This window comes from Protopterus annectens, chromosome 9.part0 (assembly GCF_019279795.1).
Source record: "Protopterus annectens isolate FY-2018-M chromosome 9.part0, PAN1.0, whole genome shotgun sequence".
Taxonomy (NCBI): domain Eukaryota; kingdom Metazoa; phylum Chordata; order Ceratodontiformes; family Protopteridae; genus Protopterus; species Protopterus annectens.
The window spans coordinates 1,117,421,055-1,117,438,706 of NC_056743.1; the positions used below are offsets into that span (position 1 = coordinate 1,117,421,055).

General features: G+C 41.0%; 1 protein-coding gene across 3 annotated transcripts in view; it reads right to left on the bottom strand.

The window, feature by feature from the left end:
- The window catches only part of GTSF1 (gametocyte specific factor 1), a 1,343,308-nt gene that overhangs the window by 742,156 nt on the left and 583,500 nt on the right, over window positions 1-17,652 (bottom strand). For all 3 annotated transcript variants that reach the window (XM_044083970.1, XM_044083971.1, XM_044083972.1), the window contains exon 4: window positions 6,917-7,017. In XM_044083970.1, the coding sequence (XP_043939905.1) occupies window positions 6,917-7,017 (101 nt within the window). The remainder of the gene's footprint in view (window positions 1-6,916; window positions 7,018-17,652) is intronic.

The following is a 17,652-nucleotide window of genomic DNA, read 5'->3' on the forward strand; positions in this document are numbered from 1 at the left end:
TGACATTGAGTAAATGACTGTTCTCCTGAGACAGCAGGTGAGGAATCAAGGCAAAGGCCATGGAGGCGACTTCTCAGTAATGGGTACCAGTGCTGTCGAGGCCAATCTGGAGCTATTAAAATCATGTTTGGCTTGTCCTGTCTGACCTTCAGCAGTACCTTTGGGAGGAGAGGCGTGGAAAGGCATACACGTGAAGCTTGCTCCAATTGAATGAGAGAGCATCCACTTTCCAAGCTGTGGGATGAAACCTTTGTGCAAAACTTTGGCAGCTGGTAATTTAGTGGAGAAGCGAACAGATCTATGTCTGGAGTTCCCCATAACACTGTCAATCTCTGAAATACATGAGGATCCAATTTCCACTCGTGGGGATCCATAATTTGTCTGCTCAACACATCTGCTAAGGAGTTCTGTGCTCCTGGCAGAAACCTTGCCTGAAGATTTAGCTGTAAACTGAGAGCAGTCTCCCACAAAATCATTGCTTGTCTGCATAGAGGATAAGAATGCGTTCCCCTTGCTTGTTAATGTACCACATGACAGTTGTGTTGTCTGTTTGAATCAACACCTGCCCTGGAAGAAGTAAATCCTTGAAAGCTATCAATGCAAATTGGACTGCTAGCATCTCCTTCAAGTTGATATGTAGATGTTGAAGTCTGGCAGGCCACGTGTCTTGTACCCATTTTCCATTTAGATGAGCTCCCCAAGCTTTGTCTGAGGCATCTGTCGTTAAAATCTGACTGGTCACAGAGAGTCCCTTGTTTAGGTGACATTCCTGAGCCCACCACAAAAATTCCTTTTGAATGCAAGGTATTACCTGAATGACAGTGTCCAAATCTTGGCAGTGCTGTGTCCATACATTCTTGAGATACCATTGTAGCTTCCTCATATGCAGTTTGGCATTGGGAAGTACCAGAATACAAGATGCCATGAACCCCAAGGCTTGAAGGACTGTCCTTGCAGTCAGCCAGGACTGACGAGACAACTGGTGGAAGTAAAGAGAAAGATTCTTTTGTTTGTCCGGGGTCAAAAAGGCCATCTGGGATGCTGTATTCAGTCTCACACCCAGAAAGCACATGTCCTGAGAGGGTACTAGACTGGACTTTATTTCGTTCACAGAATACCCCAGGCATCTTAACACTGCCATCACATACTGTAAATGATGAAGTTCGTCCTTTTCTTGGGCCAGAATCAGGCAATCGTCCAAATAAGGATAGATCTGTATTCCTCTTAGCCTGAAGAAAGCTACCACTGGAGCCAGAACCGAACACTCTAGATAAGCCAAAGGGCAATGCAGAGAACTGATAATGTGAAGTCCCAGCCCGAAAACGCAGATACTTCCTGCAACTGGGCCTGATAGGAACATGAAGGTAAGCCTCCTTGAGATCCAGTCACCATCCAGTGATCTTTGCCCAGCAGAGGTAAAAGCTGTTGTAACGTCAACATTTTGAACTTGGGAATGTCCAGATATGTGTTGAGGATAGATAAATCCAAAATTGGTCTCCACGTTTCCTTTCTTTGGTACTAGAAACAGGCGAGAATAAAATCCTAGGCCCACTTCTGGCAGAGGGACCGGTTGTATGGCCCCTATTTGAAGTAGTAGAGAAATTTGGCCTCTAGTCTTTGCTGAGGAGCATGCCTTTGAAAGGAGGCAAGGTATGGAAATAAAACTTGTAACCCTGGTGTATGATATCCAATACCCATTTGTCTTGGGTAATCAACATCCAATTTTCCTTGAAGAGTGCTAACCTTCCTCCCAAAGGTGCTGCCAGGCAAGAAGGATCTGGCAGCTGAAAAAGTAGGTCATTGGGCCTGTTTACGAAAGGACTGGCCCCTGCCTCACCAGATTGTGCAGGTGAACTCCCTGTTCTAGGCCTGAAAGAACTCTGAGCTCTGCCCCTACCACATCTAGATCTACCCCTAGACTGAGAATCATAAGAAGGATACGTCCACCCTTTAGCAGGCCAATTCCTACTAAACTTCGGAGGCTGAACTTGCAAAAAATCCTTAACAGCCTGCATAGACTTAGCCTTGTCTTCCATTTTCTTCAAGACTGACTCCACAGGTGAACCAAACACATCAGACTGCAAAGGAGCATCCAAAATCCTTGTCTTAACATGGTCAGATAAATTCTGATCCTTCAGCCAGGCGTGCATGCAAAGAACTGAGCCAGTGGCAGCCACCTAGACGAGGCCTGCACAGCATCAAAACCACACTGTAATGAATGCTTACCCACCTGTTCAGAGACATGCACCAAATCTTGTAATTCTTTACACTCAATGCCTTCCGCCAGAGCATCCACCTTAGACTTCAATTGAGAAAGAAGAAAGTTTTGATATTTCAACATATGAAACTGGCAATTCAAAGCCCTCATAGCTAAGGTAGAAGATGTATAGACCTTCTTTCCCCATCTATCCAAAGCTCTGGCTTCTTTATCTAGAGGAATTTTACAACAGAGGCCTTGACACCCTTAGGTCCCTGACTAATAGTTTCTCTTATAAAGATATTTATGAGCCTCAGGCACCCTGTAATACCTATCCGGTTTAACAGGAGCAGGAGGCAGAGAATCAGGATTAAGTGAAGCCTCTGCAAACACATCTTCCACAACATCCAGAACAGGGGTATAGCCAAGGGCCTATGCTGGGGTAACAGCAAAACTCCCTAAGCCTTTTCCTAGAATCAGAGAAGTCCTGACCTTCCCACTTAAAATGTTCCCTCATAGAATGAAGTGTCTCTGAAAAAGAAAAATCCTCTGGAGGAGAAGCAGAAGGAGTGGAATCATCTGCATCAGAATCAGAATAAGGAGAGTACTCCTGCAAGTCTTCAGCTGAAGACTCTGAAACATCCGCCTGCTCAAAACTTCCCAACTCTGGCTCCACCCTAGGCCTCTTATCAGGAAGGGGCAAAGAACCTCTAATCAGAGTAATCAAATCTTCTGCCATTTTAAGCATGTGCTTCTTAGGCACAGACCCTGCTGAACTAGGAGTGACACCAACAGAAGCTAAAACTGGCCTGCCTCTGGGAGAAGCCTTGGAAACAGAAGGAGAAGGCCTAACCACCCTAGGAAGGGAGGGGATTACAGTAACTTGAGAAGCCCCTTCAGCCTGACCTGTCTCCTGAGAGACCACCTCCTGCAAAATCAAAGTCTCCCCCTGAGACTCCAAAGAAGTCTCCGTCGGAACCACCGGTTCCACTGAAGCCTCTAAAGAACCGGCGTCCGGAACAGACGACTCATCTTGCCTGGGTTTAACTGCTTTGTCTTTGTGCTTCTTAAGCGAGCGGAGAATCGATCGGCGATATATAATGCATTGCTTCCCAAAGACCAGCCTAGCACAATCTAACCTTCGCTAATAGTGCGTTTATTGAACCTAGCACCACCCAACAACGTCGTGCTCAGGCCCCAAACAAGGAATACACAAAGAATGATAATCCCTATGCGGTATCTGTTTCCCACAAGAAATACAGTTATTCACTTTTTCTGACATCCGGTAAAACACTGAGGCAAGAAAAACAAAATATTCCCAACGGGGTATACCAACTTGGATTCGGTCTGAAACTCCGAAAAATTTCAGAACACCGAATGGCACGCTGCTTCTGCATCGGACCATGCGGCAAAAAAGACTGAGGAAATGACGTCGGTCATGCGCTTTTGTACCCTGACGTCCTGATGTCAGTTTTAAGCGCCTTGACCAACGTCAGCCTAATACTTTGGTATTCGGGCCGACCGAGGACAGCGGACTACCCCATATGTAAGGACTGCAGCAATGTGAGATGAAGAACATCACTAAAAACCCACTTCTTCAACAAATGGATGTGTCCTTGCTCTACTCCTGACTAGCATCTCTCTCTGACCTTGCTACTACCTTGCTTCACTTACAGAATACACTTCTCCCTCTTGTCTATTCTGTAGGAAATTCTGAATACACCACCTCCCTCTGTCTCTTCTAATTACCCATGCCTCACTGCATACCAGCATTTCTCAGTACTAATACAATGTAGAGGTGAATAAATATAACTACAACTGCAATCTATTTGATAAATATTTGAAATTGTGAAGATAATTTGGTCTATTTACAGAGAAACGTATAATGGTGTAATGTCTTTTATGCTTACCTTTTTAATTTTGTTATTACCTAGCGTATGTCTAAACTTACTGTATATTATCTTAGTCTAAACTAGTATTTTACTTCTTGTACTATGTATACTAATGATTTACTGCATTTCTGCATGTTCAGTATGGAGATCTTCTCCCTGGGGCCTCTGCTGAAAGAGGACGTGTGTCCAGTCGGACTTTTGCAGTAAACAAATGTAAAATAAAAATAAACTATTTTTTTTTTTTTTGAGCTGGATACAGGATCTGAACTGGCTAGACACCTTGTTAAGTTTAATTCTGGTAGGTGCCAAAAAAGCAATTAATAGAAAATGGAAATCAAAGTCTAAACCAACCGTACTTGTAGTGAATATCTTAACAAATTAAAGGACAAGTGGGATCTTTAGAAAAAGGTAGGAGCCAATTTAGGGTTGCCACCTTCTGTTGCGGTGAAAACCAGACCAAAGCCACACCCCTCACACTGTCCATAACCCCACCCATTTCTGCCATCCTACCCACTTTCCACCCATGACTGTGACATCATTGTGACATCATGATGACAGCAGATGGGGACCACCTTTTGTTTCCATTTCTGATGCCTTTTTTCTGCCAATTTACTATGCCTTTTTGTTTAAAAAAACATAGTCCATCTGCAGATTTAACAAACCCAAATAGTTTTTTTTTTTTAGTTTGTACCGTGTTTTCTGGACTACCAGAGAATCTGTTTGATTTCTGGACAGTCTGGGAAAAAAAAGCAGACAGGTGGCAACCCTAAGCCAAATATACAGAAAAGAAATGGAAACTGGGGGAACAATACATACATGATTAAGAGAAGGCACGAACTGATCAATTATATCATATAGAATACATGTGGTATGCAATGTTTGTAAATGTGACCTTGTTAATACAGTTTGTTAACTTTTACATAAATATAAGCTTCTCCGTATCACAAATGATAATTCAATAAAGATGCTTAACAGTGGGGATCCCACTGCATTCAAAGGTACTGACACTGAACTGTTTTTGATTTCTGTCACAGAGTTGATAACCACTCGTCTGAAATAGGAAAAACCTGCAGAGTGTTGTACCAAGTTTAATGCTGTTAATCAATACTGCACTTCACATACTGTCCAAAGTAAACTGCCATCGATTACTATGAATGGTATATTACAGAGTGCTCTAACTGTAAAACTGCACTGCATTACACTGAGTTACAATGCCAAGCAATGCTGTTCTGTGCCTGCCTGAAACAGTGTTGCATCAATCCCAATGGTAATGGCAGATTTATTACAGAATGTACTAATGACACTAATGATGCATCTGCCATAGTAACTGGAGCTCAAAAACGAAAGTCAAACTAAAAATGAAACACTGGCAACTGGTTCAGGCAAATAAAATTGTAGACTCCAGATGAAATAAGTGCATTGAATGGATAAACTAAAGCGCTTTTCATCCAGTATACTAACTTGAACTTCTTGCAGCACCAACGGCAAAGCAACAGTGCTACTTGTTGGAATACCGCATTGCAAAACAGTACAATGTCTTTGCTGCAGAGACCTTACTTGTAAGCAAACTGTGCACATCCTTTATTCATTTGTATAGTACATTACACCTGTCTCTCTCTGTATCAATGTCCTGGCTAGTGCATACAAGCAAGCAATACTTACTCTTCTACTATACTGATGTGTTAGCCTGTGTATACAGCAAGCCAGTAAAGAGGGAAAAAAAATGGTCAGATGAGGCTACAGCAAATATTCATTGCTTAATGCCATCAAGCAGATGAAAACTCATGGCATCTCAATGGATAGTTATAGTGAACTGATATCACAGACAGCTGGACACCATTGTAGTTATTCTACCAATACCATCATCAAAATGTATGGATGATACGACTGAAATCTGCTATTTCAAATTCTCCAGCAAATTCTTTACGTGTGCAGTAAAACAAAGAATGGACTTCTACAAAGAACAGTTCAAATTTCACTTTTGAGTTACTAACTTAAAAGTTTCCAGAGCTGCATGATGGCATCTCTACATTGTCAAATCTTTTTGACTCTGGGGGAAAAGAAGCACAGACTTCAAAGAGCAGTGGGGAATCAAGTCCAGTGACTTTGGCAAGCAGGACTTCCGAATGTCAAACCATGTGGCACTACACTGCAAAACCTAGAAACTAACAATTATTTTTTGGTGTGAGAAGGAAGTCTAGTACTCCCTCAAACTTACAGCTATTTATATCTTCTAAATAAAAATTCCTGGCACAATCCACAACAGGATGCAGTAGGGAATACACAAGTACCATGAACATAAAATGTTTTACTTCCACATCTGCAGCTTTTTCCCCTTATAAATTGTTGCAAAACATACAGATATTCAAAAAAATATATCAGAAAAAAAAAACAAAGGAAGACTCAAACTTGTTTCATGATCTAGAACATGTAACAGCTATCACCTAACCAAACAGCAACAATGCATAGGCAGTAAATAAAACAAAAGGGAACAGTCTTCTCTTTACTGCTACAGATTTAGGTGACCAACAATGCAGTAACAAAATATGAAACAGTCTCAATAGAACTGCCAACAGTCAGATAGCCCATATTATACCTGCCAAACTGCACTTAACTGACTATAAACTGTTTAAAATTATGTTTATGAAGCACCATCCCAGCCTTTTTCCGCATTCAATCTTCAACCAGCAGTACCTTCCACTAGTATATACTTTGACTTGCTTCAAAACATGCATTCCTGTCAACCTCTAGTGTATATTTTATCGTTTCATTTTGATACTGGTCTTTAAAATTCAATATACTGCTAACGAGTCCCAAAACAACTTACCTTCCTACACTTAATAAGATGGTAAGGAAATCTGCATGCTCTGACCTGATGGTTTTTGTCATATGGACACTCCAAAAGCCTGTCTGGATCCTTGGAGTTTGCTGCATTACAAACAAAAATGTAGCATCAATGCACAACACTGGTTAATAACACACAAATGACAAGTATGAATTGAAAATAAATCTCTTCAAAGTTCCTTCCCATATTTGACAGAAGGATAAATCAAGCCAAGGACCTGCCAATCCTTTTGTAGCATAACTTCAGGAACCAATTCAAGTATGTGCACCTGTTCTGGTGTACACACGGACGTCACATGCCCACTACATAAAAATCCTCACTGCTTGTACCTACCACATTATCCATAGTCACTAGCAAGCATCTACCTAAAAATCAAAAAAAGTGTTTATTACATAAACTTGTCCAACTTACAGGAGCTTTAAAAATGGAAGTTGATTAAATGAGACACCTAGAGGAATAAATTAAGGGTACATAGCAAGATAGGACTTTGTCAAAATTTGGAAATGCATAGCACTTATATGGGGAGCTGCTAGGCCACAAACTTTAACCTACAAAGTAAGGATGCGTACCAAAAGCTGGCACATTCATTCACCATGAAAGTGGAATAAAAAAGGCCAATTAAACAGGTACATCAAGTCTTGTGAGCCAAGAAACAGGATGATACAGTAATACAAAATCCCACTCTGTTTAAACTAAGAACCATTTAACTGGCTTTGCAGTGCACAGGAATGAAGTTCTGACTGCAACCCAGACAACTCTGTATTGTATTACAAACTTCATTTTCAAAGAAGTTGGCAGAGAAGGGTTGGAATGATGGCCAGTGCCAACCCACCCACTAAGAGGACATATTAATTTAATAGCATCTGTCAAAAGTTGGTTGTTGCAGAAGTCTCACAAGCAGCATTAAGACCTAGGATATCACCAAACACAATGTAGGTGAAAAAGCATGGGTGGGATCAGACAAGCTGAAAGCCATGTAGTGCAGTCCCCACCTGTCAGCTGCCAAGGTATGTGAGAGCTAAGGAAAAATTAAAAGGTAATTGACTCCTATGGCTATGCAAATGTTGTCCACACACTGATGGGTCTCAACCATCAATCACAAATAAGGAAATAACAAGATAGGAAAGATGTTCTCGCCTTTCGATGTGTGATCAGAACAAATCAGCAAGGAAAAAGTGAAAATGAAGGTCAGCAAGTACAGAGGACAGAAAAAAACTCATAAAAACTGAGAATCACTTCCACTTGGAGATGTAGAACTACTGAGAAGAGGATTTCCCAGTAGTCTAATTGTCACCTGATACCCAAGCCAGAAATCCAAGTAGACCCTGGTCTACAGCAAATGCCAGTCTAAAGCAGGCGGTCACACCAGCCAAAGGGGAATTACCTTAAAAACACCACTGCAGTCCAAAAGGCATCAAAAGGAGTCCTTTATTAATCTTTCTAATGGGGCATGGAACACATAGGAATGGTGAGAATGTGTACAGGAACTCTCCGCCAGGGGATGGATAACATATCCATTGCTAGCTTCTTTGCATGCTGCTGTACCAAACTGGAAAGGAAAAGAACCCTGTTCTCCCAGGTAGTAAATAAGCTGATCCCAAGAGTGCAGAAGACTAACCAGGTATGGGCTCTGAATGTACAGCAGGATGTCAGCTCACAGCATCTGCCAGCTCATATACTGCCAAGAATATGACATGTTGAAACAGTGGCATCGAGATCCGTGGCATAACTACCAGGTGAAAATTGCCTTCCCTCAACGACATGCCTGCGCCTCTTAGTTACATGGCGGACTGGTTAACTGGATAAGGTAGGACTCCACCAGCAGTTTCATATTTAGGATCCTGAAAATCAGAAGAATTGCTCAAGGCGCTAAATGTCTGATACGCAACTACCTCACATTCTTTGTACTTAATGGAACCCTAGGTTGGCTCTTCACTCCAGAACTAAACAGTCATAAGATTCCGACATGTTCAGTTGCAAAAAAGAGAATGATCAATGAAAGGTTGGTGGGGATTGCCCAGTACTGTGCTACCGGTCACAGCCATAGTGCTTTCAGCCCATTAATATTAGCTTACAAATATTAATCTACTTTTACAGCAAGAATGATTGCTTTACTAAGCATTGCTGCATTCTGCAACAATGCTACTTGTGATGCCATATATAAATTTATAAGGATTTGGTGAAGGGTGGTGTAGGTGAGACCAGTTGATCATTGCCATACACTTTATCCCTTGTGCGCAGCTGTGTGATTGTGGATTCAATATTTAAAAGGGGGATTAGAGAGGATGCCAACCAGGCTTGTCACTCTGCAAAGATTAATAAATACATACATAAAACAAAAATCAGCTCATTTTTTTAGGGAGCATCAGGATTGCTACTACACTGATATCCACATATGAATGCCAGGGGATGTAATACTTAACCACGAATCCAGATTGTACAATGATCAAAAACCCAGTGACAGTGATTGGACACCAGCAGGAGAACTGCAACTGCATGGAAAGGTGTACTCACGGAAAACATAAAATCCAGTGCAACAGCATACTCCTCAAAAACAGTAGCAGATTGAAGACTATGGCAGCAATTAAGAGTTAATGATGAAACACCATATCATACCCTCCAGGGTCCTCCCAACAATGAAGACATAGTGGACAGTGACCAACTTAGCACCGGTGAATCCAATCCTTGGGGGGAAAAAACTGACATTATGGTACTCTGCAGGGACTGCAGCTAAGGACACTCAAATACAGGGCATTTCTAGGTAACTCCTGGACACATCCAGGTAAGAGAACACGGAGCTACCGCCCTTCAAGAACTTTGATAAACACAGCCAACAATGCAATGAAGATCCTGGGTGTTGAACAAAGTCTAAACGGCAATATTATATACTGAAATTATGCCAACCCACAGCAAATTGGTGGGATCTTTTGCAAGGACTCCATGCAGTTATCAGCCAAAAGATGTTTATTATGCTAAATAACATAAACCAGGCACTCTTGCTGGGTGTACCTTGTGTGACAGATAAAGTGAGAGACCAAAGAAGAGACAGAAAAAAAAAAAACTTCACACCACCACAAAACTAGAGCTTAGTCCTTTTTAGTATTACAGTGTAAGCCTCTTCTAAATTCTATTGAGGTGGACTGGTACTCTTTCTTGAGATGAAACAAAGATCACTGGACAGAAAAAATGGCCATACACGAAACAAGTAAGTCCTTCAAATTTTTCCATCCCAGGGAATTCACATAATTACCATGCTGTGGGAAACCATGTAAACTGCTCACTATTTTCTCCTGGCGACTCTTTGGTCTAACTGTTTTGCCTTCAAAGGCATAACTGAAAAGAAACCTTTTATTTACTTTTTATTAGAGAGATTAAACATACAACTAAGTCTCTAACAGCCAACAAAAGTAAGTACTAATCAAACTTTCAAAGAAATGCTCAAGTGCAAACAGTATCTATTCAATTAGTACACAATCAACTGTCAATGCACTTCATATTAAAACATTTTTAAAATTCGCTTGCTCCATTAACACGCTATTACCAGGACTTCCTAAACTAGCAAAATAATTTCCTTATTATAGTACCTCATACATATTAGCAATGTTAAAATTACTTCAAATGCAAGTAAAGCATTCTGCCCACATGTGAATTCCTTGTCATGAAAAAACTTGAGACTACTGGTTTCTTGTGAGGCCATTCTTTCCATGTCTGGTGATCTTTGGTGTACCATCTTCAAAACTGATTTAGCAAGAACACTTTACATGAGCTGATCTCTGAATGGTCTTTTCCAGGAATGCTGAGCTGACAATTCAATGTCTCGTAACCTAATATAAGTTTATGCACTTTTGTCTGATCAATACACCATTTGATCTTAGCAAATTTACAATGATGCACCCAATAACGGCACATTTCATTAATTCTGATATTAGGTAAATTTGCCTAACCTTTAAGAAATTTTACATTTCTATACAGAAATGGAACACTGAGGGGAGGGGGATGCACTCGCACCGATAACAAATGCCTAGACATCTTTGCCGGCTCAAGTCCTCAACTATGATCCTGAGTTGGGGGTGCTAGGGATTCACAATGGATTCACAATGCTCTCCCCTGAAGTGAATGCTCCAGTGCACTCACTGACAGCTACTGCCATACAAGGAACTCCACTGAACCCCTCTGAGGGATTATAGCTGTGTGTCCTGTTCCACCACCATTTCCCCAGAAGGGTATGAAGTCCCTAGGTCACTAGTTGAACTCTGCTTAGCTGAGACATGGTCTGGACCTCATCACCCTATGCCAGGGTGGTGGCTTTACCCTTGAGGTTAATAATGCCTTCATTAGCTTTTCCTCTACGTTTATTTTCTACCCAACAACCAAATATCAGTATATCCCCCTCTCTACGTTTACTTCTCATTATTACAGCTATTTTAGGATACCCTGACTAATCAACTACTTGTGCCCAAGAAAAAAAAGTACTTCACTGAAAACAATGTGCAGCTAGTTATGTGTCATATGACATGTCAGAGAGACTGAGTGTATGAAGTTAGGCGTTAGAGTCTGTGTTACCAACACAGTAGATGATGCTAACAGAGACAGCTGTGACATTATACAATAAATTGCATAGTCTCACACACACAATCTGTCTCGGAGGTGTATTCATATGAAACACACCTGCCCATCCCACCACCACTTGCATTTTTGCAAGTTTCCTTTTTTTAAGCCAAATGGAAAAAAATACACTTTCCTTACTAAGCCTAAGTGGATATTTAAGCACTGCATCTAGCATCAGTAATTTAACTCCTGACAAAGGGCTCATGGCCAGCAAGAAAGCTCAACTGCAAAACCTATATCGGTCCAATAAAATGATATTTACAACATATCTATGTTCCAATACATTTGTTTTCTGTCAGTGCACCGACGTGGCATTAGTATGACAAGGGGATGCTGATTATCAGCAAGGAAGAAATTTAACTGATCTTGGCTTCTCAGAATATTTAACTTTCTCCCCATTAACTCCAGTTATGTGAAAATTACAAACCATGGTCATTTTACTGTAAAAGTTTGAAAAATGTATAAAAGTTTGTTTGTACAGCACAGAGAAACTAGATAATTAATTCTCTTGTACAAAAGAGAACATCTAAAATACCACAGAAATATTTTTAAAAAATTACACTGGTGTACATGGGAGCAAATTGTGGTCCCACTGCAATACCTTCCAGAAGTAATAGCACTGGTTGAGCAAAATAAGAATTGCAAGTTAGACAAAAATGAAATTAGAACAGTTCCAGGTTTCTCACAAAAATCGGTAAAAAGTATGCAGTACCTATCTGCTTACCATAAACTTGGTTTGCACAGCATTAAAAAAATGGTCATTAATAAATTGCATGTACGACAGAATCACTAAAGAAAACAGTATTAGACATTAAAGCATTCTCCAAAAAAAAAAAATTATATATATATATATATATATATATATATATATATATATATATATACATATACATATATATATATATATATATATATATGTACACACACATACATACACACACACCTCCAGCTAGTTGCTTAATGGCACTCGCATACGTATACACAAATACATACACATAGGTAGATAGATATTTCATACACACTGGAGTACACAGTGTTGAACTACAAATAAAACTCTTAGATGAAATAAAAATGTAATCTGGCCTTGATAAATATGCAAAATCAACATTTATAAAAGGAAAGCTACAGCAAGAATATATCACATTCCTGTCCCAGCCTGATTTTAAGGAACTTGAGCAAGAAGGAGTGTATAAATATCTGGGAATACATGAAGGGTCTGCAACACAACATGAACAAATGAGAATAAAGCTCAGTAAGAAATACTTCAGAAGACAAACTAATAATGAAAACTTGCCCCATCATCAAAAAAGTTCAAGGTATACATAAATTTGCTCTTTCAGTTCTAACTTTTTTGGGTTAGATGACTGGCCCCAAAAAGTACTGGACAAATCAGACAAGAAATGCTTCATGCTTATCAAATATTTAAAAAAAATAAAGTGTGTATACCAGGATTATATATCCCTTACTGTGAAGCAGGTACAGGCGTTTTCTAAATCAATTAGATGTATAGATCTACAGTCATGAGACTGCATGCATATATTCTGGCTTCATCAAATCCAAACAGTGGAAGTTTAAACATAAGACATCCAAAATGACAGCTTTGATTAGTTTAGTCATAGCCAGCCTTGGGCATAGGCCAACTAGGTGAACACCTAGGGTGTCGCTGTAGCAGGGGTGCTTTTCCAGTATTTATTTTGTGTAGATAGACCAGGATGGGGGCACCGGGAAGTGTGGTGGGGGGTGCCATGCAACCCTTTTGCCTAGGGCACCAGTTGACCTAAGGCCACTCCTGAGTTTAGCATAAGCCTTTCTGTATAAAGCAGGAATAGAAATCAACTAAGTAGACAGACAGCAACTGAATGTACCACAACAATGAGAGGAAACAACTTCAAAAAATCTACAAATACAGTGTTAAGTACGGAGATCTCATGCAGCAACCTCATGTTGAGGAAGATTTGACACAGGAATGACTGAGGAGCGATGAACTGAAACAAAAAGATGAAAACCTAATAATGGCAGCCCAAGAATATATATATATATATATATATATATATATATAAAAAGCTGAAAACAGTTGCACATCTTGATGCTGGGTGTAATACACTCATGGCAGAAGCTGTAGACTGAAAGGAAAACATGGCATGACTGTTGCATTGGGGATTGTGCTAGCATTACAATATAGAAGTGGCTGAGAAGCAATGGAAATGTGAGCCACAAAGCATTATGAAGAATTATGTTTATCACATGGGAGCAAAAAAATAGATGCAAGTATAGTAGTCCATGAAAAGACAAAGTAGCCCTGATCACTGAAATTGCTACACCCAGTGATTACAGTGTCATATGTACAGAGAGACAGTCACGAAATACCCGCGTTTGTGAGCAGAAACTACAATAATGTAGAAGAAAGATACCCAGATATTTCTAATACTGGTAGGAGCAACAGATTTAATAAAAAAAGAAGTGGAACCCCTTTCCTTTACTATTTAGGAAAGGCAGCATCTGGATCATATTAAAACTTCTTAAAGCAGGACATGCCACCAATTCCCAACCTGAAGAGCAACAAGTGTGCGATGACTAGAAACCAATGTTCAACTGAGAGCAGATGACAGGAGAAATGGGAGAGTCAACTGGAGTTCTTGCTGGTAACAGCTCTGAAGTTCTGGTTTCATACCTGTTAACCTCCCAAATAGTGAGCACCTGTTTCGAGTCGGAGCTGTATATAACCAGCATGCAGAAAACTCAATTAGCTCACACATCCCCACTCAGCCAGGGATGGATGGCCCAGCCGGGTCTGAGGGCAGTTCCTGATAAGGAAGTCTTATGAGTCTTTTCTCCACCCATAGGCCAGACAATAATGGGGTCACTCCCTAGGATAAGGCAGATCAGCCATGGCCTCTAACTAATCAACAGATGTTATGGGTGCTGGCACCCAAGACACACTAAGTGGGGGACTAAGCTGTACCTCAGTCTCCTAGATCATGATCAAATCCCCCTAGTCAAAGTCAGGCTCAGAAACTGCATGGCTGAGATATATAATTTAACTGTCCTTACCTGCAGGACGACTACACCGCAGCCTACTTTGAATGTCTGCTCTTAATTCTTCGGTATGAGTGGGAATTTATGGTAAACAAATCTGTCATCCCCCCCCCCCAAACAAAAAATAGCTTACCCGCCACCTCTTTTCAGCCTCAAGAGAAGAACAATTCTCATTCTGCCATGTTGACTAGTAGTGTAAAAATCACTGACATAATATTTTGCTTACTGCTCCTCTTCAAAACAATAAAAACACTGCTAGTATGGGTCTTTGGTAATAATCTGGTGGCCACACAGACTCTCTTGCTTTGTAAGACATCAAGTCTTAATCCTGCTATTACTAGAACCTAAACAGTCTAGGAGGGAAAAAGTACAGTTTTGTACCTACCATAAATGTAGATGTTCGAGGATCCACATTGCTGCAGTCCTAACTATTGGGTAGTCCGCTGTCCAGTCGGCCCGAATACCAAAGTATATGGCTGACGTCGGTCAGGGCGCATTAGACTGACGTCAGTACGTCAGGGTACTAATGCGCATGACCGACGTCATATCCTCAGTCTTTTCTTGCCCCAGATGTCAGAAGACCCTGAAAAGATAAGGCCAAAACCCAAAAACTCCAAACATACCTGCACCAAAAATATGTACAATATATACAAAATTAGCAGAAGACAACCTCACCTACACAACCACCCCTAAACACAGAGGGAAGGAGGGAGGATTGGACTGCAGCAATGTGGATCCTCGAACATCTACATTTATGGTAGGTACAAAACTGTACTATGTTCTTCATTCCACATTGCTGCAGTCCTAACTATTGGGTAGAATCCCAAAGCAGAGGTAAGGGAGGCTGGCAAATCATAAGGAAGCAGGAACTGACAACATGCCTTGCAAAATAGCTGTGGCAAAACCAGCCCTAGACTTAGAGTAGAGAGGAAGGTGATAATGCTTAGAGAAAGTATGCACTGAACTCCAAGTAGCTGCCTCCAAAATATCCTTAGTTGCCACCCCCCTTAGAAATGCTGTTGAAGTGGCAGTAGCCCTAGTGGAATGAGGCCTAATCCCAGCTGGAATCTCCTTGCCATGATGGGAATAACAAAATGCAATGCAACACCCAATCCACCTAGAAATAGTTTGTTTTGACACAGGCTTGCCCTGTGAACTCAAAGCAATAGAAACAAACAACTGCTGAGACTGCCTAAAATCCTTAGTCCTGCTCAAATAATAACGCAATTGCCTGTGTACATCTAAAGTGTGCAAAATCTTTTCCCCTTTATTTTGGGGTTCTGCATAAAAAGTAGGCAAATGAATAGTTTGGTTTAAAGCCACACTAGAAACCACCTTAGGCATAAAGGAAGGATTAGTACGTAAAGATACCCTATCCTTATGAAAAATCAAAAAAGGCTCCACTGCCATAAGGGCCTGCAACTCAGAAACCCTTCTTGCAGAAGTAATGGCCAACAAAAGCAGTCTTCCATGACAAGTATTTCAATTCAGCAGTAGCCGCAGGCTCAAAGGTTGTAGAGTAAGTTTCTCCAACACAAAATTGAGATCCCAAGCAGGAGTAGGAGCTCTACGTGGGGTCTTATATTCTTTGCCCCTCTAAGAAATTGCTTGAACAAAGGATGCGAAAACAATGGTGGGTCACAATCATAGTGAGCTGAAATTGCTGCAGCATGAATCTTAATGGAAGAGAAAGACAAACCTTTGTCCAATAACTCAGTAAGATATTGAAGAGCCACACTCAAATTAGGCTCAGAAATCTCCAAATTGTTTGCTGCACTCCAAAATAAAAATCTCTTCCATTTTTCTCGTACACTTTCCTTGTACTAGGTCTTCTGGCTTCCATAATCACATTTAAAACTTGTTGAGGAAGTTGAGACCTGCTGTCTTTCAAAACAGAATATGCCAGGCTGTTAGATGAAGAGAGTGAAGCTTGACATTGAGCAGATGACCGTCCCTCTGAGACAACAGGTGTGGAATCAAAGGTAAAGGCCATGGAGGCTTCCTTACCAGACTCCTCAGTAATGGGTACCAGTGCTGCCGAGGCCAATCTGGAGCTATTAAAATCATCCTTGGCTTGTCTTGTCTGACCTTTAGAAGCACCTTTGGAAGAAGAGGCAGAGGTGGAAACGCATACACATGAAGATTTTTCCAACTGAAAGAAAGAGCATCCACTTTCCAAGCTGTGTGATGAAACCTCTTTGTGCAAAACTTTGGCAGCTGGTGGTTTAGTGGAGAAGCGAACAGATCTATGTCTGGAGTTCCCCATGACACTGTCAATTTTTGAAATACATGAAGATCCAGTTTCCACTGTGGGATCCATGATTTGTCTGCTTAACACATCTGCTAAGGAGTTCTGTGCTCCGCCAGAAAGCTTGCCCGAACAGTTAGTTGGAAGCTGAGGGCATTCTCCCATACAATCATTCCTTGGCCGCACAATGGCTAAGAATGTGTTCCCCTTGTTTGTTGATGTACCACATGACAGTTGTGTTGTCTGTTAGAATCGACACCTGCCCTGGAAGAAGTAATTCCTTGAAAGCCATTAATGCAAACTGGACTGCTAACATCTCTTTCATGTTGATATGTAGATGCTGTAGTCTGGCAGGCCACTTGTCTTGTATCCACTTTCCATTTAGATGAGCTCCCCAAGCAATGTCTGAGGCATCTGTCGTTAGAATCTGACTCGCCTCTGGCCGGGTCACAGAGAGTCCCTTGTTTAGGTGACATTCCTGAGCCCACCACAAAAATTCCTTTTGAATGCAAGGTATTATTTGAATGACAGTGTCCAAATCCTGGCAGTGCTGTGTCCATACATTTTTGAGATACCATTGCAGCTTCCTCATATGCAGTTTGGCATTGGGAAGCACCAGAATACAAGATGCCATGAACCCTAAGGCTTGAAGGACTGTCCTTGCAGTCAGCCCGGACTGAAGAGATAGGTGATGGAAGTAATTGGAAAGATTCTTTTGTTTGTCCGGGGTTAAAAAGGCCATCTGGGCTGCTGTATTCAGTCTCACACCCAGAAAGCACATGTCTTGAGAGGGTACTAGACTGGACTTTATTTCGTTCACAGAATA